Source organism: Natator depressus, chromosome 9 (assembly GCF_965152275.1).
Source record: "Natator depressus isolate rNatDep1 chromosome 9, rNatDep2.hap1, whole genome shotgun sequence".
In the NCBI taxonomy this organism is placed as follows: Eukaryota; Metazoa; Chordata; order Testudines; family Cheloniidae; genus Natator; species Natator depressus.
Genome location: NC_134242.1, coordinates 9,648,626 through 9,674,210, shown reverse-complemented (window position 1 = coordinate 9,674,210; position 25,585 = coordinate 9,648,626). Strand labels below are relative to the sequence as shown.

Below are 25,585 nucleotides of genomic sequence, written 5' to 3'. Positions count from 1 at the left end.
TTTTTCAGAATAGAGTACTGCCTACTGAATTTTCAGCCTCACTTCTTGGAACACCTGTGTTTCCCACCAAAATGTCATCTGATCTTATGAGATACAATGTGAATTGGTTACAAAATGTGGTAAACAGCAATGATAGAGATGAGGAGGAAGAGGAAATTGCAGAAATAGTACAAGATTGCTGCTGTGGATCTTTAGAACAGGAAGGAGTACAGCAGTAGTTCTTTAAAAGAACAGGAACAAATTTGAATGGAAACACATAAGCCTGAGGGTACCTGGGGTTCTTCACTCTTTTTCTGAAACAACAAGGAGTCCTTGTGGCACCTCAGAGACTAACAAATGTATTTGAGCATAAGCTTTCGTGAGCTGTAACCCACTTCATCAGTTGCATGGAGTGAAAAATTCTATGCATGGAGCCACTGAGTCACTACAAAAAATAATTTTCCCTCTGATACTCACACCTTCTTGTCAACTGTTGGGAATCGGCCAAATCCACCATGATTGAATTGGCCTCGTTAGCACCCCCCCCTTGGTAAACCAACTCCCATCTTTTCATGTGCTATATATTTATATCTGCCTACTGTATTTTCCACTCCATGCATCTGATAAAGTGGGTTACAGCCCACGAAAGCTTATGCCCAAATAAATTTGTTAGTCTCTGAGGTGCCACAAGGACTCATAGTTATTTTTGCTGATACAGACTAACACAGCTACTCCTCTGAAACTCTTTTTCTAGTTGACGCTGTGCTTAAAATTGCTGCAAGAAAGGTTTTTCCTTCCTCTACAGTAATCTTTGATCTGACAAATTTTGTTTGACTTTAGTACACCAATATGCCTAGAAAAATTATTAGCTGGCTATGTGAGTACAAATCTGTATAGACTGAGTATATGTGAGCAGGTCCTTTTCTGATATAGGAAAACTAGTCGTCTAAATAAAATAGTTTTCAGAAGATGGCTTTTCTTACTCAGTTTTTTTTATTTTTAAAAAATCTGAATAGGTTCAGCAATCTATAGGCAGATCAGTGGACTGTTTCCCAGAGGGCAAGAGTTCAGATCCCATGCATCTTGGGTCAGAATTCCTCCCCTCCCTAGGGAAGTGACCTCTTGCAATGGTCTCAAGTTTATTCTCTTTTTGTTAATACATAGTGGTGTTGAAGGGCTCCTGAAGGAGCTCTGTTTCCTCAGTTAGTGTTGCTGTTGTGCATGTCTTCTGAGTAAAGGAAGAGTTTCCAGATAAGACTTTGCCCTCTTCTTTTTTTGCCCCATCCACTTACACATGAAATTCTGAAATTGCCTTGTTTCTTTCCATAACAAATTAGAGAGTCTCACACCTTTCTCACAGGAGTTTGAATGATCATCAGTAGGAGAATTACTGATGGAAGGTGGGAGATAATATAAGGTGCGTGTAACAGGGCACAGGTTGGCCCCTCTATCTTCTGCCACTTCTGCAACCACAAACCAGCTGGAGACCTCTGCTTTGGTGCAGTCACCTGTTCTCTTTATTTACAGTACAAGTTCCCACCGCCTTATAGCCACAGACAGCATCAGGTTTACAGCCTCAGGGCCTGCTAGCTTCTGCAGCCAGCCAGGGAGAGTGGCTTCTAACTCCCTTTCCTGTCCCCTGGTTTCCTTCCTGACAGCCTTTATGTAGCCCCTGGCTAAGGAGGCCGGCAGCTGTTCCCCAGTTGCCATTTAGGCCTGGACTCAGCCAGCTCCAATTCCCCTTTCCTGATTGGAGCTGGCATGACAGAGGGCTGGCTCCTGGTTTCCTAGCCAGCACCCTGTCACACGCCTCTCCCCTTATGAACTGCCATGTTCGTCTTTCGTCGGCCTTTCAACCCCCTTCCGGTGGGGTTCATCTGTGGAAATCGCTTCCCCTCTTTCGGGTGATCATCTGCGTCATCTCCCAGGGGGTTCCTTCATCCCCCACCTGCAAAAAGTACACTGGTTGGGGGGTGGATGTCCCCATAGCTCTGCTGCCACCCACAGGTCCTCACACCAGTCGCACCCCTGCAGGCATCCCTTCTCCCTTTTTCTTCTGGTAGGCCAATCCTGACCTCCTGCTGGACACCCTGGGCCTCAGGTTCTCCCAAACCACCAAGCGGGGTCCCTGTCTCTTCTCCTGGGAGCTGCGTTGCAGGGGGCTCCCGTTGCCCCTTTTTTCCCCTCTAAGGGGCTTTGGCTGGCCGTCTCCCCAGTACCTCCTTCCCCTCTGTCTACCCTATCCGGGCTCTGGTGTCTAGAGTTCTCATGTTCATTACCCTGAGGACCTTGCTCCTCTTCCTCCCCGGGGCTTCTCAGTTTAGGGGTCCCCGCCCCCTTCCTTGGGGAACCTTTCTTTTTCCCTCCCAGGGGAGGGCCCCAGTCCATACCTACCACAATGGGGTAGGGTAACCCCCCTACTACTCCGACCCGCTTCCATGTAAATCTGCCCCGCACTTCTAGGGGCACCTGGGCCACCAGGCAGTATCTCCTGTCCCTGTGGAAACATTCCAGGGCCATCTGTGCACCTGGAATTATCCAGTGCGGTTTTATCAGCCCCCTCTGGATGAGCAAACAGGCTGAAGCTGTATCCACCAGGCCCCTGTGTGGTTTCCTCCCCACCCTCCCCGAGGAGGTGGACAGCCTCTGTCCCCTTGTCCATCCTCCAGTATTGGTCCAGCCACATTCGGCCCACCTATATTCCATATCTGGGCATTCCCCCTTTTTGTGTCCTGGTTGCTTGCACAGCCAGCAAACAATCACGCTGGCTCTACTGGGAACTCCTCGGGGTTCTTCCTTCCTCTCGGGGCCTTTCAGCTTCTTCTCCAACTCTCTGTCTTTATAGGGTCGGCCCTCCCTTCGGGAAACGTCTGCCTTTGTGTAGTCCTCAGTCAGCTTAACTGCTGCATTGACCGTACTTGGCTGATGTCGTCGGACTCTGATATTCTCGGGGAGGCCCTGTAGCAATTGTTCTAGGATGAGGGTGTCCATTATCTTCCCCACTGTTTGCGCCTTGGGCCTCAGCCAGCGGGTGGCCCAGTCCATCAGTCTCTGGGCTAATGCCTAGGCCACACAGGCCCCGTCCATTGGGCAGACCTGAACGTTTGGTGGTATTTTTCTGCCGACAGGCCCACCCAGTCTAGGATGGCCATTCTCACCATCTCATAATTCCAGGCCAGTTCCTTACTCAAGGCCATGTAGGCTGCTTGAGCTTCTCCCGCCTGGTAGGGAGCCAGCCATAGGCCCAGGTTGCCATATCCCATCTGGTGCCCATGGCTATCTGATTGAATGTACTGAGGAAGGCATCCGGGTCATCTCCCGGGCCTATTTTATAGAGTCCTAAGCCTGGTGGCTGGGTGCCATCCCCTGCTGCGGGACTCACCATTTGTTGCGGGAGTTGCTGCCTCATGCTGGCCTGCTCTCTTATAAAGTCCTGTAGGCTTTTCTGCTGTTCTGCCTGCCAGGTTAGCAAGGCCTGTCTCTCGGCCTAGTGGGACTGCTGGAAGCCTTCCAGGGCCTTCTGCATCTGCTCCTGCTGTTTGACGAGCCATTGCAAGGTCTCCTCCATCTCTGGGCTGCCAACCACATCCATTGGCTCAGGATCCCGCACAAGCCCCCAGAGGTGGTCTCCTCTATCTTCTGCCACTTCTGCGCCCACAAACCAGTCGGAGACCTCTGCTTTGGTGCAATCACCTGTGCTTTTTATTTACAGTACAAGTTCCCACCACCTTGTAGCTACAGACAGCGTCAGGCTTGCAGCCAGCAGGGGAGAGTGGCCTTTAACTCCCTGGCTCCTCCCTTTCCTCTCCCCGGCTTCCTTCCTGCCAGCCTTTATGTAGCTCCTGGCTAAGCAGGCCAGCAGCTGTTCCTCGCTTGCCACTTAGGTCTGGGCTCACTCAGCCAGCTCCAATTCCCCTTTCCTGATTGGAGCTGGCATGACAGAGGGCTGGCTCAGGGTTTCCTAGCCAGTACTCTGTCATAGTGCATAATATTTGTACATCACATGATGGCAGATAGTATGCAAATGATAAATTTACTGTTCAACAGCAGATCCATAAATATTCCTTTGTGTATTCTATTATAAAGTTCGAAACATGGCTGCTGGTGTGTTGTACGCTGGCAAAGAGTTTCATATTTCATCAATCTTAGTTGAGAGGATCATGACAGATTTTTTGTTTCAGGGCTTGTGCTGCTGTTTCAGTTGGCAGTGTTGTAAAATGTGTGTGTTAGTTTAACTGATAAGTGTTGCAATTTGTTAAACTTAATGCTTCTTTAAATAATAGTAGATGGTAAGGATAAAAAGTGTGATAGCTTAGCAGTGGATAACATCCACCTTCCCAAAAAACTTTGGCTGTTGAGCTAGCATGACTTTAATTCAGTTGGTTTTTTTTCTTGGCTTGCATTTTGGGGGGATCAGTTGCACAGTTCTATTGTAGGTAGCTCTTCCTCCCTTTTCTCTTTCGGGTTAACATATATGTATCTCCAATAGTACTTCCTCAGCAGTAGTGTGAAACTTGCATGAGGCAAGTGGGGGAGAATCCAAGTCGGGGGTCAAGTTCTCAGATCTGTTCCTGACTGTTACTGAGTACTCTGACTTTGGCTAAGCTACTTAAAATTTCCCACATGATTTTTAAATTCAGTGGATGATTGTGGGCTCAGCTTCTGCCTGATGTAAACAGCACAGTTAAAATTCCACTCTCCAGGTGTCAGCTGCTTGCTGAGTAGAATGTTTCGCCTCACGACTACTTGGCTTTTGACTTGATTGATTGATGGTCTGGAAGGGGGACTTGAGATCCTTTACCTCCTTTCTCTTTGGCAGAAGTGGATAGATACAGTGAGGAATCTCTTTTTTTAACCACTGTCAGCCCCCGGTATCCTCTCATTGGTGGTGGTGGGGGGAGGAAGGCTCTTGGGTTTTTCAAAGAGTAAGCTGCTTGAGTCCTAAAATAACAACTGCTAGAGTAACACCTCTTTTGTTCTTTCTTTCATTCTTATAAAGCTGTCTCTCCTACCATAGCAGTGCTAGGAAAGAGAGGGAGGTGAATAGTGGCTCCTCAGCGAGAAGGCAGAGAGCAGCTTGGGAACAATAGTACTTTGGGCTTAATGCTTTACAAAGGTAAATAGGCTTCATAATGTCCATTTTTAGTGATGGTGAAATAGAGGCACCAGAGATCTTGTGACTTGTCTAAATCAGTGTTTTTAAAACTTTTTTTCTGGCAACCTAGTTGAAGAAAATTGTTGATGCCCATGACCCAGTGGAGCTGGGGATGACGGGTTTGGGGTGTGGGAGGGGTCGAGGCTGGGCCAGAGGGTTAGGGTGCGTGGTTGAGGGCTGCAGGGTGGGGCTGGGAATGAGGAGTTCAGGGTGTGGAAGGGGGCTCTGGCCTGGGGCAGGGGGTCAGGGCTCTGGGCTGGGGGTGCAGGTTCTGGGATGGGGCTGGGGATGAGGGGATTGGGGTACAGAAAGGGACTCTGGATTTGGTGGGGGCTCAGGGCTGGGGCAGGGGATTGGGGTCTAGGCTTACCTCAGGCAGCTCCTGGGCAGCGGTGCAGCCGGGGTGCAGAGGCAGGCTTCCCGCCTGTCCTTGGACTATGCTGCGTCCTAGAAGTGGCCAGCAGCAGGTCCAGTTCTTAGGCGGAGGTACTCAAGCGGCTCTGTGTGGCTCTCGCCCTCAGGCACCAGCCCCTCAGCTCCCATTGGCCGGTTCCCGGCCAATGGGAGTGCAGAGCCAGTGGTCGGGTCAGCGTCCGGAGCCTCGTGGCCCCCGCACCCAGGAGCCAGACCTGCTCCTGGCTGCTTACGGGGCGCAGCACGGTGTTGGAACAGGTAGGGACTAGCCTGCCTTAGCCGGGCCGCACCGCCGATGGGATTTTTAATAGCCCCCGGTTGGTGGTGCTGACTAGAGCCGCCATGACCCAGTGCCTTACATGCCGCGACCCACAGTTTGAAAACCACTGGTCTAAATCAGGAAGGGTGAAATCTTGTATCCTGTTGGTCCCAAGAAAACATGCACTCCTCTAAAGTGAAACTAGGGCCTGGTCTACACTTAATTAGGTTGACCTGGCCATGTCACGGGGGATGTGAAAAATGTTACACTATATTTAGGTCCACCTAACCCCCCCCACTAAAGATGCAGTTAGATTGATGGAAGAATTCTTCTGTTGACCTAGTTATCACGTCTCAAGAGAGGTGGATTAACTACACTGAACTACAGAAAAAAACACTTCTGTAGATATAGGAAGCATTTGTGTTGCTAGAGCGCTTGTAGTGTAGACATAGCCCTAGGAGTGCAGTAACTGGCTGGAGAAAATAGCTTTGAAGTGTGTGAACTAGTGGGGGAGTATGTGTGAGATGGGATGGAGAAAAGAAACAGGACCCTACTTCTTATTTTGGAGGGAATCATATTTTTGGCATCCTGTAAACTAGGGAGAGGAAAGATAAGATCGGGGTGGAAGGAGAAACGCTAGTAACCTCTTTCATTTAAAAACAAAAACTCTCTTCTCTTTCTGTCTGCATTTCTGTTGAAGTATGGTTGATAGCCACCTTTGTGAAGGGCTCTGAGAGCCTCAATGAAAGGTCCTATTTGAGTCCAGGTATTACTCTTATTTCTTCTTATAAATTTATTGTGCTGTGACCTTTTGTACTGCTATAGAAGTATTAATATGCATAAACACATGACCCAGCTGACAGATGAGAAATTTTGTGGGATTTTCATGCTTGGTTAACTTTTTAAATATGCAGAATGGTACACCAGAAACTTTGAATTCCTGATCCTACATTCACTTTTAAATCCTTGTGCAAAACATTTTCAATTGAAAGTCATACTTCAGTCCATTTTAAACACAAACCTTTTTGACTGTATGACTTAAAGAACTTAAGGGAAGAAACAACCACCAGCAAACTGAACACTACTACATATATACTGCCTTTATTATGGATTGAAGGCATTTGCTTCATAGTTAAGGTTGCAGCTGGGCTTCTATACAAGCTCACTACCCATTCTAAAATCTACAAAAAAACAAACCCTATATTGGAAGGCTGGATGTAGGACTTGGCTGAATTGTTCCTGGAAAAAAGTAAATGACTCAGACAAAGGTTTCCTCAGCTATACCACCCTAAAAATAGAGCTGTAAAACAGTTCAGAGAGGGTTTTTTTCTGCTACTTTGAAGTGAAAACAAAGGAGAGATGAAATCCACTTTATTGGACTCTTCTAACAGTTATAGTGCTTAGGACCTAAATTTAATGGATTTTTAAAGTCAAATTACTGAAGTTAACATTTTCTTTGGTAATGACACTAGGGAGTCTGAACTTAGATTTGCAAGAGTGCTTTGATATCATATACTAAGTTTACAGTTTTTTAAAATGAATCTAGTTGTTGTTGTAGAAAGACACCTCGGAAATTTTTCATGAACGCCAGACAGGCTTATCAATAGGAGATGAGATTTCCCCGCCCCCCGAGGCACACATGGGAAACTGACACGTTTCTTAAGGCTTAGTGGGGCCTCCTCAGGAGGCCTAATAGAAGGGGGATTATGCTTCCCTTATCTCTTCCCCAAAGAATCAAGTTCTCATCCAGTCCCGTCTTCCTGAGGCTCTCCTGGGATTTATAATGATGGGTACCCTGCACATGCATAACTTAGGAGATCTGCAGATGGCTGAGAAGAGGGGATAATATCCTTAATGGTGTTCTTCCCTTCCTGTGGACCTTCTGAGGTCTGCAGGTGGGGACGAGTCCCAGCAAGCATTAAGAGGCTCACTGGGAGCCACCTCCAAGTCTTTGGCTCACTGGAGCCTGCCACATCCACCTGAGCTTGTGGGGGGGTTACCCTGACCCCTTATGAACCTAATGCTGAGAGGGAGTGCTGGTCCCCAGTGGGCCCAATGATACTTATCAAGTGCTTCTTCCTCTTTCCCCTCCAACCCTCCACAAACCTTAGCAGGCTTATTATTTCTTAGTGAGCCTGTTTTGGGTTGCTGGGGTGGCGGTTGTTATGGAGTTGAAGAGCCTCTAAGGGTCATGGGGAAGTTGGGCGCAGGGGAGGGAGTCTTCACTCCTTGGCGATTCCTACATTGGGCCATAGTACAGTAAGGATATGGGGGGGGAGTTCACTCTTCGTGACCTCTTCAATGTGGACTGAGAAGTAGCAAGAGAAGTAGTGAGGTTTTTTTCACCACCACCCTTTCACAGTTACATTTTTTCCCCTTCCTTTATACATCAGAAGTCAACAGGAGAGGAGCCCTTAGCACCTAGTCTCTGCAGTCTCTTGAGGATCTGCAGAGTTTGGCAAGATGGGCCGTTTTGAGGACCTTAAGTAGCCTACAGTTTCAGGGCTCCCCTACACAGGGCTATGGGTGAGTACTTTGGTTATCCGGAGGCATAGTGACTAGTTGATTAAGGCCCTAATCCTAGAATGACTTCTGCACAGCCACAGGGATCCACTTGCACAGAGTTCATTGCAGGATAATGGCCAAAGGGTTTATACAGTTTTTCGTTCTGTTTTTGTAAACTTTAACACTCTTGACAGGTAATATTCAGTTAAACCACTGAGTCTGCACCTTAACCTTAATGAAGCTTTTGTGTGATGAATTTTATATATTATCATTTGTTGTATTAAAAAGGTTACATTTTCTTCATGGGTTAGCTTTTGTTTCACAGTGCTTATTAGAGTCTTGGCAAGTGTTGCTAAAGAAGAAACTTTAGTTTCTAAACTTCAAGATCTACAAAACCACAGCTGAATAGTTTGAAAGCAATATACAGTTCCCTTTTGTGGAGGTGTTTAAAATTATGTAACATAGTAGTAAACTAAAAGTAATAACCAGATACCAGTCCTGTTTTAAAAATTGTATGTCTTTGGCTCCTCCTTCAGAGATCAATGTTAATGGTTACTTATGTTTTGCTGTGTTGTTTAATGACAATATTATTTATTCTGTTTATTTCTATGTCTTTCTGAGAATTTTCTGTATTACTTAGTTGAATTCAAGTTCTGTACATGGAAGAAAAAAAATCAGTGACCTGTATTCCAGAGGCAAATGATACATCGTCTACTCCTGGGTGAATTCTGTGCCATTACGTGCACACAGAATTCATGTCCCCTGCAGATTTTTTTTGCATCCCCACAGAAAAATTACTTTCTGATGGGGAAGCAAAAGGAAGCCACAAGAGCGGTCACGTGCCCCTCCCCAGCAGTGTGGGCATGTTGTTTTGGGCACCTGGAGCAGCCACTGGGGAGGTAAATCACTGTAGGGGGGAGGGAGGGGCTAGGGACACCCAGGCCAGTGGCTTCTACCCTGCACTGGGCTCAGCTGCTAACTCCGGCAGGACTAGGGATTTGCTCTTCCCCTGCAAGGAATGGCCAGGTCCAATTCACCCCCAGAAACCTGCCCCAGCTGCAGGAAGCTCCACGCCCTCCCTTCCCGCTTCCTGCCCCCATCGCTCCTCAGCCACTTGGGGAGGGGGTCACTGTATGGGGAGCCGCTCCCCTGACAGCCCAACCCCTGTGCATCCCCTGCCATACCCAGACCCCACCGTCGAGCCTCACCCCCTGCATCTGGAACCCTCCTGCACTCAGACCCTCAGCGAGCCCCTTCCCCCTGCATCCAGACCCCCCACCCCTGCACCCAAACCATTTCCCAGTGAGACCTCCCCCACTTGAACCCTCACCCCAAAGATCCCCACCCACCCTACACCTAAACCACCCGGAAGAGCCCCCTGCCTCACTGAGCCCCAACCAGCTTCACACGGACCCCTATCCCATCAAGCCCCATTCAACCACATTGCACCACACAGAACCCTCTCACCCCACACCTGGATCCCTCCACACTTGGATCCTGCAGGATCCAAGTATTGTGGGGGAGATTATTAAAAGCACTATGGGAAGCTGGGTGTCTAACTTCCCTCGTGGCTTTGAATATTCCTCTGTATTTTTTAATGTCCGTAGTTTTAAAAAAAACAAAACTAAGTAATGGCATGGTGAGACCATTTTATTATCAGAATGTCATCAGTTGTTATCTGCTTTGGGAGTTTGTTTATTCTGCTTTCCCTACTCTCATCCTTTCTTTCTTTCTAATGTAACTTCTTCAGACTACAGAGTAACAGGCGTGTTAGTCTGTATTCACAAAAAGAAAAGGAGTACTTGTGGCAGTGGCTTTGTGTGGGTGGGGGGTGAGAAAACCTGGATTTGTGCTGGAAATGGCCCAACTTGATTATCATACACATTGTAAGGAGAGTGATCACTTTAGATAAGCTATTACCAGCAGGAGAGTGGGGTGGCGGGAGGTATTTTTTCATACTTTGTGTGTATAAAAAGATCTTCTACACTTTCCACAGTATGCATCCGATGAAGTGAGCTGTAGCTCACGAAAGCTTATGCTCAAATAAATTAGTTAGTCTCTAAGGTGCCACAAGTACTCCTTTTCTTTCTTCAGACTAGAGACCAGGGCTTTATGTATGGAAAGTGCCTAGCATTTTGTGGTTGCCATGCACCTTCCAAACAAAACAAAAAAAAGAAAAAAATCTGTGTACGTTTTTCATCTCTACCAGGTACACATGCTTTCTTACTCACAAATATTTCAGTACATAATATAGTTTAGTATACTTTAGTATAGTTTTAGAAATAGTTTAAGAAGTATTCATTCACAAGCTCCAGTTATCCAAAATATTGGTATTAAAAACATTCTTCTATCTTTTGTTCTCTGTCAGCATTCAAACAAAAATCCTTTCATTATCATTCTGTATTTTACCATCTCAAATTCATGCTTTTTAAACTTGTCCCGTACAAAGCTCTGAACAGCTTCTTCCTCTCTTTTGTTTCCTAATATGTTTCTAGTCCTTTCCCCTGACTAATCCCTTTGTGTATGTCTACACTGCAAAAAAAGAACCCATGGCAATGAGTCTCGGAGGCTGGGTAAACTGACTTGTGCTTGTGCTACAGGGCTAAAAATAGCAGTGTAGATGTTTAGGCTCAGGCTGGAGCCCAGGCTCTGAGGCCTGCCACCCTCACAAGGATTCAGACCCCGGGCTCCAGCCTGAGCCCGAACATCTACACTGCTATTTTTAGCCCCACAGCACTAGCCCCATGAGTCAGTTGACCTGGGCTCTGAGACTCGCTGCTACAGACTCCCCCCCCCCCGTGTAGACATACCCTTTGTGTTCTTGTCCCAGTTTTATCTTCATACCTTCTTTCTTGCCTTCTTGCCACTGTACATGGAGCAGACTCAATTCTTGTCTGCCAAAAATTTATTCTTCAAATCTTTTTGTAAAATCTTCCTAAATTGTTCTTGCTCCTTTCTTTCTGTATTAGCTTCCTTCATGTTTTCTGAAGTAAATTAAGTTCTGCAGTACTTACCCATTGTGTATAGCGCTTTTCAGATCAACGAATGAAAAGCACTGTGTAAGTGTATGACAAAACACTCAGGATTTAAAGTATTTTGATTTTTATCCATGTTTTGTTGCATTTATATTTATCACATTGTCCATCACATATTTTTGCTGGCAATCAATTTCATGCTTACAAATTGAGTATGAAGGGATAGAGCTCTAATTGGTTTTGTCAAGCACTGAAAGAAATTTTAATATGACAGTTTTCAGAGTACTTGACATTGCTTCTTTAATTTTAAGGTCTGATGCCTTTATTACCTATGATTATAGTTTTTAATCAGTAAGGAATCCTCTTCGAGTTGTTTTATTGCAAAAGGCCTCTTTATTCCCTCTACAGTTTATAAAGCAGAAGAATTGAACTTTTCAACCCTATCTAGATTACTAGTGAGGCCTTGAAAAACATACCCAAATTTACTGGAATGAGCCTACCAGAAAGGTGAAAAAAATCTTACCTAAACTGGGAATCTGTGGAATGCTACAAAGAAGAAATAATGAAAAACTTAGAGCATATGCTTATATTTTGCTCTGTGTTGCTTGTTCTACCTTGTTGGGTTTTTAAATTCAACACTTCTGTGGCTTTATTCGGGTTTGGTCATGTCAGATTGTCCCCTTATTTCTCCAGTTCTCATTTGGTGTTGGTTTGTGGTTATTTCTGCTGGATTTGGACTAATTAATTGTTGCCTTCATTTCTCTACCCAGTTTATTCCATGGCTTTTGCAGATAAAAAAGCTAGTGTTAGGCTATGTGTATTCTGTGATACCTTGTTGTTTGTTACTAATGTCCACATGAGATGTCTCCCGTCGTCCACTGAAGGGCAGTCTAAACCAAGGGTTCTTAAACTTTATTGCACCGCCATCCCCTTTTGACAAAAAAAAAAAAAAATTACTACACGACTCCAGGAGGGGGGACCGAAGCCTGAGCCCCAGTCAGGCAGGGGGGCACAGCCAAAGCCCAAGGGCTTCAGCATCAGGCAGGGAGTCTGTAACCTGAGCCCCACCAACCGGGGCTGATGCCCTCAGGCTTCAGCTTTAGCCCTGGGCAGTGGGGCGTAGATTTTGGCTTCAACCCTGGGCCCCAGCAAGTCTAATGCCAGCCGTGGCAACCCCATTACAATAGGGTTGTAACCCACTTGGGGTCCCGACCCACAGTTTGAGAACTGCTGATCTAAACTGATATTTGCTTTCCATCAGACCCAAAGGAAGTGTAAGGGCTACCTCAGACTCCCTCTGTTGGCTTTTAAAATCTGCTCCCCCATTCTGCAGTCCAGTGCTGAGGATCTGGTAAGGGAGCCATAAAGGAACTCTTAGATATCACTCATCTAGTTAAGCCCAATGCCAAATTTGTAGGATCAGAATTGTATGAAGTCTGAAAATATGGTGGAAAAGAAGTTCTTGGTGCTGAGACTTCCTCAGCACTGAGCCTTGCTAAGAAGGCATGGAGCTGTGACTTGTAATCAGCCGCTCAGTGCTGAGATTCTTCTTCCGCAGGGCAGACTCACCTAAGCATTTCCCAAGAGTGGAGATGCATAAAGGCGGTTATTGAGGGAGAGAGATTTGTTACCAGTAACAGTAGTTCTTTCCCCTTCTTGTCAAGTAGTTGTCTCCCGGAGTGTCTTTCTTTCCATAGCACTTGTAGGTAGGTTACACAGCCTTGCTGAGCTTGGGAGGTAATGACCAGCCCTCTGGAAAATTGACCAGAATGGTCTGACCTCAGTGGCACAAATGGCACCTGTGCCACTGTGAGTCCCCTCTCACCCCCATCCCTGCCTTGCAATTTTGGTCAGGATGTGTCCCCAAAATAATTTGGTCACCTTTCAAATTGTAGGATTTGGCCACCAAATTTAAGAGCATATATAAGTTTCTTGACGCATAATGCTTGCTGTTTCCTTGTGAGAACAGGCAAAAATGACAGAGCAGGCAAAAAGCAAGCTTAATCCCTGCAAGGAGGGAAATGGTTGTGGCATGCAGGAACAGACTGGGTCTCCTTCAATATTTCAGATGGCCAAGAGCAGTCTCGTAGCAGACTCCTGGTACTTGTCCCCGCTCAGCTGTTGGAGCAGCCATTGCACTCAGGCACTGCTGTCCTGTCCCCCTCCACCCACTTTTTTGATAGTGAGTCTTCCTGACCTACTACCAAAACTAGGGCAGCAACAGATATTGGTGTGGCTTTGCTGGCTCTGATTCCAGAGCAGCTGCCAGTGTAGGCTACAGCAGCACCAGAAGTAGGATCAAGCTCCCAGGTGAAGTATCTGCTCTTTGAAGAGGCTTTGCAGAGGAGGCAGTACTATGGGATTAATTTTCACTTCTAAGATTTGTCTAACCCTGCTCAGCAAGTCTACAAAACACAGTGCTCCCACTGTTATCATTGGTGGACCTGAATTGGTGGTAACAGTGGGAAATTTTAGAAGATAAAGTCTCTGAATGTAAGCAAGGCTTTTATGTTCTTTGAGGCAGGAAATCATTTACTTACTTGGGAAAGAGGGAAAATAATGTTTGGCCAGTTTCTTGATTTTCCACTGGTCAGATTATTTTTTTCAAACTTGAACCATAGCATTGTTAGTGTGACTCTCTTCTGTTTGTTTAAACTTCCTTATATGATTCAATTATGATCAACATTAGTATGGCTTTTAAAAGTACAGCTTTGAATATCTTTAATTTCCTCCTGTATTTTGGTTTCCATTTTTGCTTCTCTCTGCCTTACTCATACCCTCCCTCAGCCAAACTGCCATTTCTCTGTTTTGTTTTTTTCTGGTTTTACTGTGAGACAGTAACTTTTACCCTTGTTTTTCATAGCCTGTATGTGCTCTTTCTTCTGATTCTTAAGATTTTTTGTGATGTGTCCCCCATAAGGAATGAACACACTCCACATAAATTTAGGGTTGTTTTCAGTTGATCATGTCAAATTTTAAACACAATAGGAAATTTAAAAAAAAAACAAATTAATCAAAATGCATTTAAATGACATTAAAAAGCAAGCCTCCTAACAGCAAGAAAAAAATCCTTTTTGGCCCAGATATGTTCATCTTTGTGTCCAATTCATAATCTGCTATTCTAAGACTCTTGTTAAAATTTGGATCACAATTTCAGTTTAAAGATTAGCAGAATTTTGTGTGCCATCTGTGATCTGAAACGATAGTTTTGATGTAAAATGTCCTGCCTGTTGTTCAACTGATTTTTACTTTTACCTTTCAGGGTTTTGACCCACCACATCAAAGTGATACACGAACTATTTACATAGCAAATCGTTTCCCCCAGAATGGCCATTATATTCCTCAGAAATTTGCAGAGAACAGAATCATTTCATCTAAGGTAAGGATCCATGTACTTTGTCAAAAATATTTGATAAAAAGTAAACATCACTTAGGATGTTGTGGAGTATCTGTGCATCTGGTAGTGTGATGTGTTTTCACATCATTTAAAACAGCAAATGACTTCAAAACCAATGTTTAAAAAGTGAGGCCCCTTCTCCTCCTCCTCTCTGCTCCCATCACCCTGCCCTTCAAAATACAAAAGCCTGATTGCACACTGACTGACCGTCTCAGGTAAAATTCCTCAGAAAGGGGATGGGTCTTGAACCATGAGATCCACTGGCAATTCCCTGCATCACCTCCAGATATTTACATCTGTACTTAGAGAGGGCATCTCTCAAATTGTCAAGGCTGTTATGTGAAAAAGAGCATGTTAGTGTAGAGAACATTGAGCTGCACACAGAGTTTCCTTTCTGGTGCACAGTCTGGCCGTTGGTGGGGTGCATGGACCTAATTGGTCAGAATAAATATCTTAGTTGGCTGGATGGTAAGAACAGAACGCAGCAGATAGCAATGTCTGCTGCTGCAGCAGCCTCAGTAAATCTTTCCCCCTTCCCAATAGCCAGCTTGCAACCAGCTGATTGGCTCAGCGGGAGGGAGAAAGCAGTCCCCAGGGGAACCACTCTGACACCTCTCCCTCCCTCCCACCCACCCATGCGTGTGCGTGCACACCGATCGGTAGGAAGGTATCTTCAGCTGGCACTGCTGCAGCCAGCACAGCTACCTCGATGCCTGGGCTTCTCCTAGCTCCTGGCTTGTCTACAGGAAGGGACAAGCCTTGGCTCTGCCTCACCCCAAAGACAGAGAAGAGGGTACAGCACTTTGGGAAGAGGATAATGAGACGGTTTTGAGGGATTTGTTGGGGAGAGACTGGGAAAAGATTGAAAAGTTTTTTTTGTGGAAAATTTGTGCAATGTCATGTTATATAACCGCACTTCTCTTTTCTTTTCAGTATACGGTGTGGAATTTTATTCCGAAAAATTTATTTGAGCAGTTCAGAAGAGTAGCCAATTTTTATTTTCTTATTATATTTTTGGTTCAGGTAAGTTGAATAAAACTCATAATTTCATGAGAGAGACTCCATTGTCGGAATATAGAGCTGGAAACCAGGATTTTCTGGGTTATATTCTCAGTTCTGCTACTCATTCTCTGCCTTGTGCAAATCACTTAAACTCTGTCTCAGTTTTTTCATCTTTTTTTTTTTTAAAGGCACAGTAACTACTTCACAAGGGTGTTGGAGGCTTAACTGCTTGGACTGCACTGAATTTAGGCTCAAATTTGAAATACTATTTTGAGTATTTGCAGCTACATGCCCTTGTAGGCAGTCTCATCATACCATCCTCCCCCATAAATTTATCAAGCTCGGTCTTGAAGACAGTTAGGGTTTTTTTGCCCCCACTACCTCTTGGAAGGCTGTTCCAGAACTTCACTCCTCTGATGACTAGAGTTACAAAGGGATCTCGCAAAACTGGGTGACTGTAAAACAAAATGGCAAATGATAAGTGTTGATAAATGCAAAGTAATGCACATTGGAAAACATAATCCGAACTATACATACAAAATGATGGTGTCTAAATTAGCTGTTGCCACTCAGAAAAAGATCATGGAGTTATTGTGGATAGTTCTCTGAAAACATCTGCTCAGTGTGCAGCAGCAGTCAAAAAAACGAACAATCTTAGGAACCATTAGGAAAGGGATAGATAATAAGACAGAAAATATCATAATGCCACTATATAAATCCATGGTACAGTCACATCTTGAATACTGCATGCAGTTCTGGGTTCTCCATCTCAAAAAGATATATTGGCATTGGAAAAGGTACAGAGAAGGGCAGCAAAAATGATTAGGGGTATGGAGCAGCTTCCATATGAGGCAGGATTAAAAAGACTGGGACTGTTCAGCTTGGAAAAGAGAGAACTGGCTGGGGGCAGCATGACAGAGATTTATAAAATTATGAATGGTGTGGAAAAAGTGAATAAGGAAATTTTATTTACTGCTCCACATAACGCAAGAACCATGGGTGGTCAAAGGAAATTTAATAGGCAGCAGGCTTAAAACATAAGGAACTACTTCTTCATACAATGCACGGTCAATCTGTGGAACTCATTGTCGGTGGATATAGTGAGGGCCAAAACTATAATGGGGTTAAAAAAAGAATTAGATAAATTCATGGACGATAGGTCTGTCAGTGTCTTATTAGCCAAGATGGTTTGGGATGTAATCCCATGCTTTGCGTGTCCCTAGCCTCTGACTGCCAGAAGCTGAGAGTGGACAACAGGGGTTGGATCACTTGATGATGGCCTGTTCTGTTCATTCCCTCTGAAACACCTGACATTGGCCACTGTTGGAAGACAGAGAACTGGGCTAAATGAACCATTGGTCTGACCCAATATGCCCATCCTTTATCCTCTTGGAAACTTGAGAGCATCATTTCTTTTCCTATCTACTTTATCAAAGTAGATTTTTATTTACTACTGTTCATGGTCCACTTGGTTCTGCACAATCTTTGTCTATGTTATAGTATTCTTCTTGGTATAAGATATGTTTCCAGGCTGAAATCCTGTCTGGCTGTATAATATCAGAACACAAGTTCTCTCGCTCAGACTGGAATTTGCCATATTTTTTAACTCTGGGAAATTTGAGAGTAAAAAGATCATGAACAGGCCCTGCTGTTGCCCAAGCTATTTTCTCTAACCTTTAACTTTTTAAAACTCTATGCAAGATTTATTTGGTAGTGCTTCCCAAGGCAATGAGTTAAATTTCAGGTAAACCTAATAAATTTCTTAAATTAATATGAATGTTTTCAATAACTGTTTTCCCTCTGTATCCTTTCTCTGCAGCCCTTTAATACAGTTAGTTTATCCTGTGAAGTAGCACTGTTCCTGCAGTAGAGAAAAACGCATACAGACTCGTGCATACGTGTTTAGTGTTTGCATTGAAGTTGGCACCACAACAGTGGTAGCACAAATTGTAAAATCTGCAAGGTTCTCTTATGGAAGACAGAAAGCAGTACTATGTGCAAGGGGATTCTTTAATTTATGTGCCAGAGATAAAGCCTTAGGAAATTTGTGCTTTCAGTTTTCAGTCTGAATTTAAGATGTCTTTTATCCTACTTTTTTTGTTGTAAGCTAGTTCTTTGTATGGTGTAAAAAAGCAGTTTCATATAATATATATCTTAACTCAACTTGGTAGGAGAAAATAAATTCTTGTTTTCGTTGGTTAAGAATCTTAAAATCAAAATGTGATGCACACTACCAACTGCAAGAGAAATTCTCTTCTGTGATCCTCACCATAGATTTTCTGTCTGCACTGTATGTCAGTATTGCCACCTTTTAGGAGAACTGCTTCTGACATCAAGGGGAGTTTTGCACTAGAATGACTATGGAATATGTAATAAAGAGCCTCTCTGACTTACATAATTTTGCTCATGTGGTGTAAAATGTTATTGCCTTTGGTTTTGTAAGATTATAAGAATAATCTGGTACTAACATTATCCTCATTCTCTTTTCCTATAGCTTATGATAGATACACCTACCAGTCCTATTACAAGCGGATTGCCGTTATTCTTTGTCATAACTGTAACAGCCATAAAACAGGTATGAAATTAGCCTAAATAGCATGATTCCTTTTTAAACAGTTTCTTAATCTTTTCTTTAAATAGTGTAGTCAGGATTTGTTAGACACTCTAAGCAGTAAAGCGCACACATAGTTTCTAGAAAGAAATCAGTAAATGTGTTTAAAATGTTGCCCGCCAGAAGCTTAAACTGGGGAGCTCTGCTTAGCTGTCAGGCACCCAGTGATTCATTGTAACACCCTTAAATGCACAGGAATGACTGTCAAAAGACATTTTTGTCTAGGCTTTGTATGTCAATTGTTATAAGACCATTTCCTAATGCCTCTCACTTATTCCCTTGGCACACCTCAGTACACATTATAAAGGAATCCTCGTACATAATACAGACCAGGAAAGAGACTTGGGGTGGGTGATGCATTAAAAGTACCTGCATGTTGTTTGGCAGCAGTTAAGAGAGCCCCAAGAGTGGCATAGAGAGCTTTTCTTGCCAGTGTAGAATGGTGCCCTAGGTAGGAAAAGCGTAAGTCCTCCCCTGGGGCAGAAATCTAGGCATTCACACAGCTGTCAGATGAATGGAGGTAATCACTTTACAGTTACATATTGATTAGAGGCAGAAAATCAATTAATATCTTAACCGTACAAAAATATTGTTTGTAACCTAAACAAAGAGATCTGACTATATTTCACTATCCCTGAAGTATATTAATGCTGGTAGGGCTTTTGGCAAGGCTTAATTGTTACCTGCAAAATAGGATTAAAATTCAACAGCTCGAGATATCTGAGCCATTAGTGATTATCTTTGAGAAGTCATGGAAGATGGGAGAGATTCCAGAAGACTGGAAAAGGACAAATATATAGTGCCCATCTATAAAAAGGGGAAATAAGGACAATCTGGGGAATTACAGACCAGTCAGCGTAACTTCTGTACCTGGAAAGATGATAAAGCAAATAATTAAGCAATCAATTTGCAAATATCTAGAAGATAATAAGGTGATAAGTAACAGCATGGATTTGTCAAAAACAAATCGTGTCAAACCAACCTGAGAGCTTTCTTTGGCAGGGTAACAAGCCTTATGGATGGGGTGAAGCGGTAGACGTGGTATATCTTGATTTTACTAAAGCTTTTCGTACTGTCCCACATGACCTTCTCATAAATAAACTAGGGAAATGCAACCTAGAGGGAGCTACTATAAGGTGGGTGCAAAACTGGTTGGAAAACCGGTCCCAGAGAGTAGTTACCAGTGGTTCAGAGTCATGCTGGAAGGGCATAACGAGTGGGGTCCTGCAGGGATCAGTTCTGGGTCTGGTTCTGTTTAATATCTTCATCAATGATTTAGATAATGGCATACAGAGTACTATAAAGTTTGCAGATGATACCAAGCTGGGAGAGGTTGCAAGTGCTTTGGAGGATAGGATTAAAATTCAAAATGACCTGGACAAACTGGAGAAATGGTCTGAAGTAAATAGGATGAAATTCAATAAGGACAAATGCAAAGTACTCCATTTAGGAAGGAACAATCGGTTACACGCATAAAAATGAGAAACGACTGCCTAGGAAGGAGTACTGTAGAAAGGGATCTGGCGGTCATGGTGGACCGCAAGCTAAATATGAGTCAACAGTATAACAACTGTTGGGGGAAAAAAAAAAAAAAAAGGCAAAAAAACCCACCATAATTCTGGGATGTATTAGCAGGAGTGTTGTAAGCAAGACATGAGAAGTAATTCATCCACTCTGTTCTGCTCTGATTAGGCATCAACTGGAGTATTGTGTCCAGTTCTGTGCGCCACATTTCAGGAAGGGTGTGGACAAACTGGAGAGAGTCCAGAGAAGAGCAACAAAAAAAGGTCTAAAAAACATGACCTATGAGGGAAGACTGAAAAAATTGGGTTTGTTTAGTTTGGAAAAGAGAAGACTGAGAGGGGACATGAAAACAGTTTTCAAGTATGTAAACGGTTGTTACAAGGGTGAGGAAGAAAAATTGTTCTTTACTTCTGAGGATAGAACAAGAAGCAGTGGGCTTTAAATTGCAGCAAGGGAGGTTTAGCTTGGACATTAGAAAAAACTTCCTAACTGTCAGGATGTTTAAGCATGGGAATAAATTGCCTAGGGAGGTTGTGGAAAGATTTTTGGAGATTTTTAAGAGCGGGTTAGACAAACACCTGTCAGGGATGGTCTAGATAATACTTAGTCCTGCCACGAGTGCAGGGGACTGGACTAGATGACCTCTTAAGGTCCCTTCCAGTTCTACGATTCTGTGAACTTCAGAATTATATGCGGAATTCCCCAAATGGCAAGGGTAAGACGGTCATTCAGGATATGAAATGCTGAAGTGATCTTTTTCTGTTTGTGTGACTCCCCACCATTCGCTGCACCCGTTTCAAGACACATCACAGAACTCCGTAACTCTGTTAGACTGGAGCCATTCAGTAGCAACGTTGCAGTGGAGGGAGTAGAGGGAAGAGAAATAGTGCCTCTTAAAATTAGGGTATTAAAATACTTCAAGATGGTATGATATTTTAAATCCAGTAAGTTTTGTGACCACCGTAGGCTATCTCCAGTCTGTAGCAGGATTCCATAGTGTGTGAGGCATCACCAGCATGTTGTGGTGAAGTACTGTAGAGCAAGCTCTTTATCATGAAAATGCAACTTACAAATGTAAAAACATTTTTGTTACATAACTGCACTCAAAACCAAAACAATGTAAAACTTCAGAGCCTACAAGTCCACTCAGGCCTACTTCTTGTTCAGCTAATTACTAAGACAAACAAGTTGGTATTACATTTCCAGGAGATAATGATGCCCGCTTCTTATTTACAATGTCACTTGAAGGTGAGAACAGGTGTTCGCATGGCACATTTGTAGTCAGCATTGTAAGATATTTATGTGCCAGGTATGCTAAACATTTGTATGCCCCTTCATGCTTCGGTCACCATTCCAGAGGACATGCTGATGATGATCGTTTTAAAAAAAAAAAAAAAAAAAGGGCATTAATTAAATTTATGACTCAACTCCTTGGGGGAGAATTGTATGTCTTCTGCTGTGTTTTACCTGCATTCTGCCATATATTTCATGTTATAGCAGTGTCGGATGATGACCTAGCACGTGTTCGCTTTAAGAACACCTTCACTGCAGATTTGACAAAACGCTAAGAAAGTACCAGTGTGAAATTTCTAAAGATAGCTACAGCACTTGACCCAAGGTTTAAGAATCTGAAGTGCCTTCCAAAATCTGAGAGGGATGAGGTGTGGAGCATGCTTTCAGAAGCCTTAAAAGAGCAACACTCCAATGCAGAAACTACAGAACCGGAACCACCAAAAATGAAAATCAACCTTCTGCTGGTGGCATCTGACTCAGATGATGAAAATGAACATACGTTGGTTCGCACTGCTTTTGGATCGCTATCGAGCAGAACCCATCATCAGCATGGACACATGTCCTCTGGAATGGTGATTGAAGCGTGAAGGGATATATGAATCTTTAGCAAATCTGGCACATAAATACCTTGCAATGCTAACTACAACAGTGCCATGTGAACACCTGTTCTCACTTTGAGGTGACATTGTAAACAAGAAGCAGGCAGCATTATTTCCTGCAAATGTAAACAAACTTGTTTGTCTGCGTGATTGGCTGAACAAGAAGTAGGACTGAGTGGACTTGTAGGCTCTAAAGTTTTACATTGTTTTATTTTTGATTGCAGTTATTTTTGTACATAATTCTACATTTGTAAGTTCAACTTTCATGATAAAGAGACTGTACTACAGTACGTGTATTAGGTGAATTGAAATACTATTTCTTTTGTTTTTTACAGTGCAAATATTTGTAATCAAAAATAAATATAAAGTAAGCACTATACACTTTGTATTCGGTGTTGCAATTGAAATCAATATAGTTGAAAATGTAGAAAACATCCAAAAATATTTAAATAAATGGTATTCTATTATTGTTTAACAGCACAATTAATTGCGATTAATTTTTTTTAATTGCCCAGTTAATCATGAGTAATTTTTTTTTTTGTTCGCTTGACAGCCCTAGTTCCTAATGTGTATTCTTTTTAGCAGTTGTGTTGCTCAGAAACAAGAAAATTTTAATGGCACTGGGATTTACATGACCCAAATAAGCCTTCTCTTCTTTCTTCTTCGTTAGAATCATAGAATATTAGGGTTGGAAGAGACCTCAGGAGGTCATTTAGTCCAATCCCCTGCTCAAAGCAGGACTAACCCCAACTAAATCATCCCAGCCAGGGCTTTGTCAAGCCAGGCCTTAAAAACCGCTAAGGATGGAGATTCTACCACCTCCCTAGGTAACGCTTCACCACCCTCCTGGTGAAATAGTGTTCCCTAATGTCCAACCCAGACCTCCCCCACTGCAACCTGAGACCATTGTTGCTGCTTCTGTCATCTGCCACCACTGAGAACAGCCTAGCTCCATCCTCTTTGGAACCCCTCTTCAGGTATTTGAAAGCTATCAAATCCCCCTCCCCCCTTCTCTTCTGCAGACTAAATAACCCCAGTTCCCTCAACCTCTCCTTATAAGTCATGTGCTCCAGCCCCCTAATCATTTTTGTTGCCCTCCGCTGGACTCTCTCCAGTTTGTCCGCATCTCTTCTGTAGTGGGGGGACCAAAACTGGACACAATACTCCAGGTGTGGCCTCACCAGTGCTGAATAGAGGGGAATAATCTCTTCCCTTGATCTGCTGGCAGTGCTCCTACTAATACAGCCCAATATGCCGTTGGCCTTCTTGGCAACAAGGGCACACTGCTGACTCATATCCGGCTTCTCGTCCACTGTGCAGGTCCTTTTCTGCAGAACTGCTTAGCCAGTCAGTCCCCTGCATGGGATTCTTCCTTCCTAAGTGCAGGTCTCTGCACTTGTCCTTGTTGAACCTCATCAGATTTCTTTTGGCCCAGTCCTCCAATTTGTCTAGGTCACTCATTGTTCCACACCCTCAAAGAATTGGGTTAGCCTTCTGAGTATTAGTAACATAAGACTGTAAACTTGGAAACACGAATACGGTACTTCGGGTTTTTTCTCCATTCATTAGTCATGTGTGGGATCGTCCAATATCAGGTCATTTTTTAAATAAAGTGTTCTGTTTCCAGGACACTCTTTAACCCGAAAGAAGAAAAATCTCATTCAGTGGCTGAATTAAGAGTATAATTGGGCAAAATGCTTATATTTTATGTATAATAAACACCATGTATGGAGGTGATATCAATTTTATAAATTAAGAACCAGTTGATAGATGATAAACCTATCATGCCCCTTTGACTGCCTCAATAAACTTTCCATAGAAATATTTCCTCTGTCAACCCTGCCAAATTAACCCTAGTCCAAGGTTCAGGACAAGTAAGATTTAGTTCTGTATCAGTAACAACTTTTCTATATGTGAATATCAAAACATTCAGGTCCAATATCTTGTGGCATTCCAAGGCCAGAAACAATCTCATTGGGGTGGTGATATTCCCAGCTGAGACCCCATACTCCCTTCTAGGCTTGCAAGGTTCCAAGAAAGCAGACTGCTTTGTCATATTTTTATGTACGGAAAAGCAATAAAGATAGCTTTCCAGTTTTTTTATGGTTGCTTCTGACCTCTGTACAGTTGGAATCATGGTAACTAATCTCTGCAGCTTTGCAGGTGGAGAGAGAGAGATGAAAATACACACAATAAGACTTCTAAAAAATCCTCTAAAACATCCCTAAAGCAGATTTCTGTAATATTGCGTATGACAAGTATAGAATATATGATGGTGAATAAGGTGTGGTATAAATTTATAAAGATACTGGAGGTAGCCCTTTAGAGTTGGTTGGCTGTTTTGTCCATTTGAGGCAAAGTAAGGTAATGAATCTGTTTCTCAAGCATCAGTGGAAAGTGACTTCTCCACATTAAATGAAAATGCCCTTGAATATTTGTCTCACTGAATTTACTATGTTATCAAAAGTACCCTAGATCTTCACAGAAAACTGTGACCTTTGCTGTAATCTTTAGAAATAGTTGATGAACACACTTTTAGTACTTTGAGTAGCATTGAGCTTTTTATATAGAAATGGTAAATCTGCTGCAGGCTTTGCTTTTTATCAAGTCAAACTTTTTTAAATGTTCACATCTGAATTTTATGCACAGCTGTGAGCTTGCTTACTCGCTCACCAGGCCTACTTTTGTAACTTTGAATTGAGAGTACAAGACACATACACTTGTGAATGAAACATTGGTAGAAAAATTATTTAACAGTGAACCATAGCCAGAGTTAGCCAAGAAACAGCAAAATACATTGCTGCTAAGAATTACTGGCTCAAGAACTTCTGTTATATACTTAGATTTTAAGCTTCTTGGGGCAAGGACTGTCTTTTTGTTCTGTGTTTGAGCACCCTTAGCACAATGGGGTCCTGGTGCATGACTGGGACTCCTAGGCAGTACAATAATACAAATAATATTAACATTAATCTTAGTTTCAGGAATACAGATAGCCGTTTAATTCATATGAATGCTGGACAATCCATTGCCTCCTGCATATCAACAGTATCTTCCAGGATATACCTATTACTGTCTGTCCACAAATGTATTGGGAGGTGTACAAGTAAACAAGTAATATATTAACTGATGTACAAAGAAAATATAAAACAGGACATGTACCCTCATTTGATTTTTGAATATCTGGAGGGGAAAATGTTGGATTGTCTTCTCTATTAAAAATCCAGGTTGATTAGTCACTCTAAACCGTTGCCCTGGCACACTCTGGATGAATTAAAACTTTGTACCTGACTGTTTTTCTCACATACACTGTCATTTCCACTTGCTCAACAAAACATGAATGTCAACTCCACACCATAAGTTAAAATCTCTTTGCAAGAACAGGTGCCTCGGCTGTTGCTCAGAAAGACGCTAGAGCAAGCTCTCTGGGAATTGCATAGTTCAACAGAAAAGGGGGTTATTTTAATAAATCAGTAAATGAGACTGTGGGAATGATTGTCTGTATTCCCTACTCAGTTGCCTTAATCCACTTAGACATTGTGAGGCTCTCAGGTTGCATGAGCAGTTGTTTTAACTCTTCTTATGGAACCTTCACCGCAGATATTTGTTTTAAAATAGTAATAACAGATTCCATAATTCTACATTACATTTGCTATGTTTTTTTATCCTTATTTAACAAATCTGAAACTAGTGAAAACAGAGGGTGCTTCGACTGCACAGTGATGGGTGCAGTCGAACCTGAATAGAACAGAGGTCTGGTGACATGCTTTCGGTCACACAGCTGGCTGCTTGTTTGCAAAGCTATGGTGCCTCAAATTACTTTGTTACTCTTAGAAAAGTATATAGCTGTTTAAAATATAACATTCAATCTTGTA

The 25,585-nt window shown here is 43.1% G+C and overlaps 1 protein-coding gene across 4 annotated transcripts in view; it reads left to right on the top strand.

Moving 5' to 3' along the window:
• Positions 1 to 25,585, top strand: part of ATP11B (ATPase phospholipid transporting 11B (putative)) — a 119,803-nt gene that overhangs the window by 27,438 nt on the left and 66,780 nt on the right. For all 4 annotated transcript variants that reach the window (XM_074963491.1, XM_074963495.1, XM_074963494.1 and 1 more), the window contains exons 2-4: positions 14,550 to 14,666; positions 15,618 to 15,707; positions 18,181 to 18,261. In XM_074963491.1, the coding sequence (XP_074819592.1) occupies positions 14,550 to 14,666; positions 15,618 to 15,707; positions 18,181 to 18,261 (288 nt within the window). The remainder of the gene's footprint in view (positions 1 to 14,549; positions 14,667 to 15,617; positions 15,708 to 18,180; positions 18,262 to 25,585) is intronic.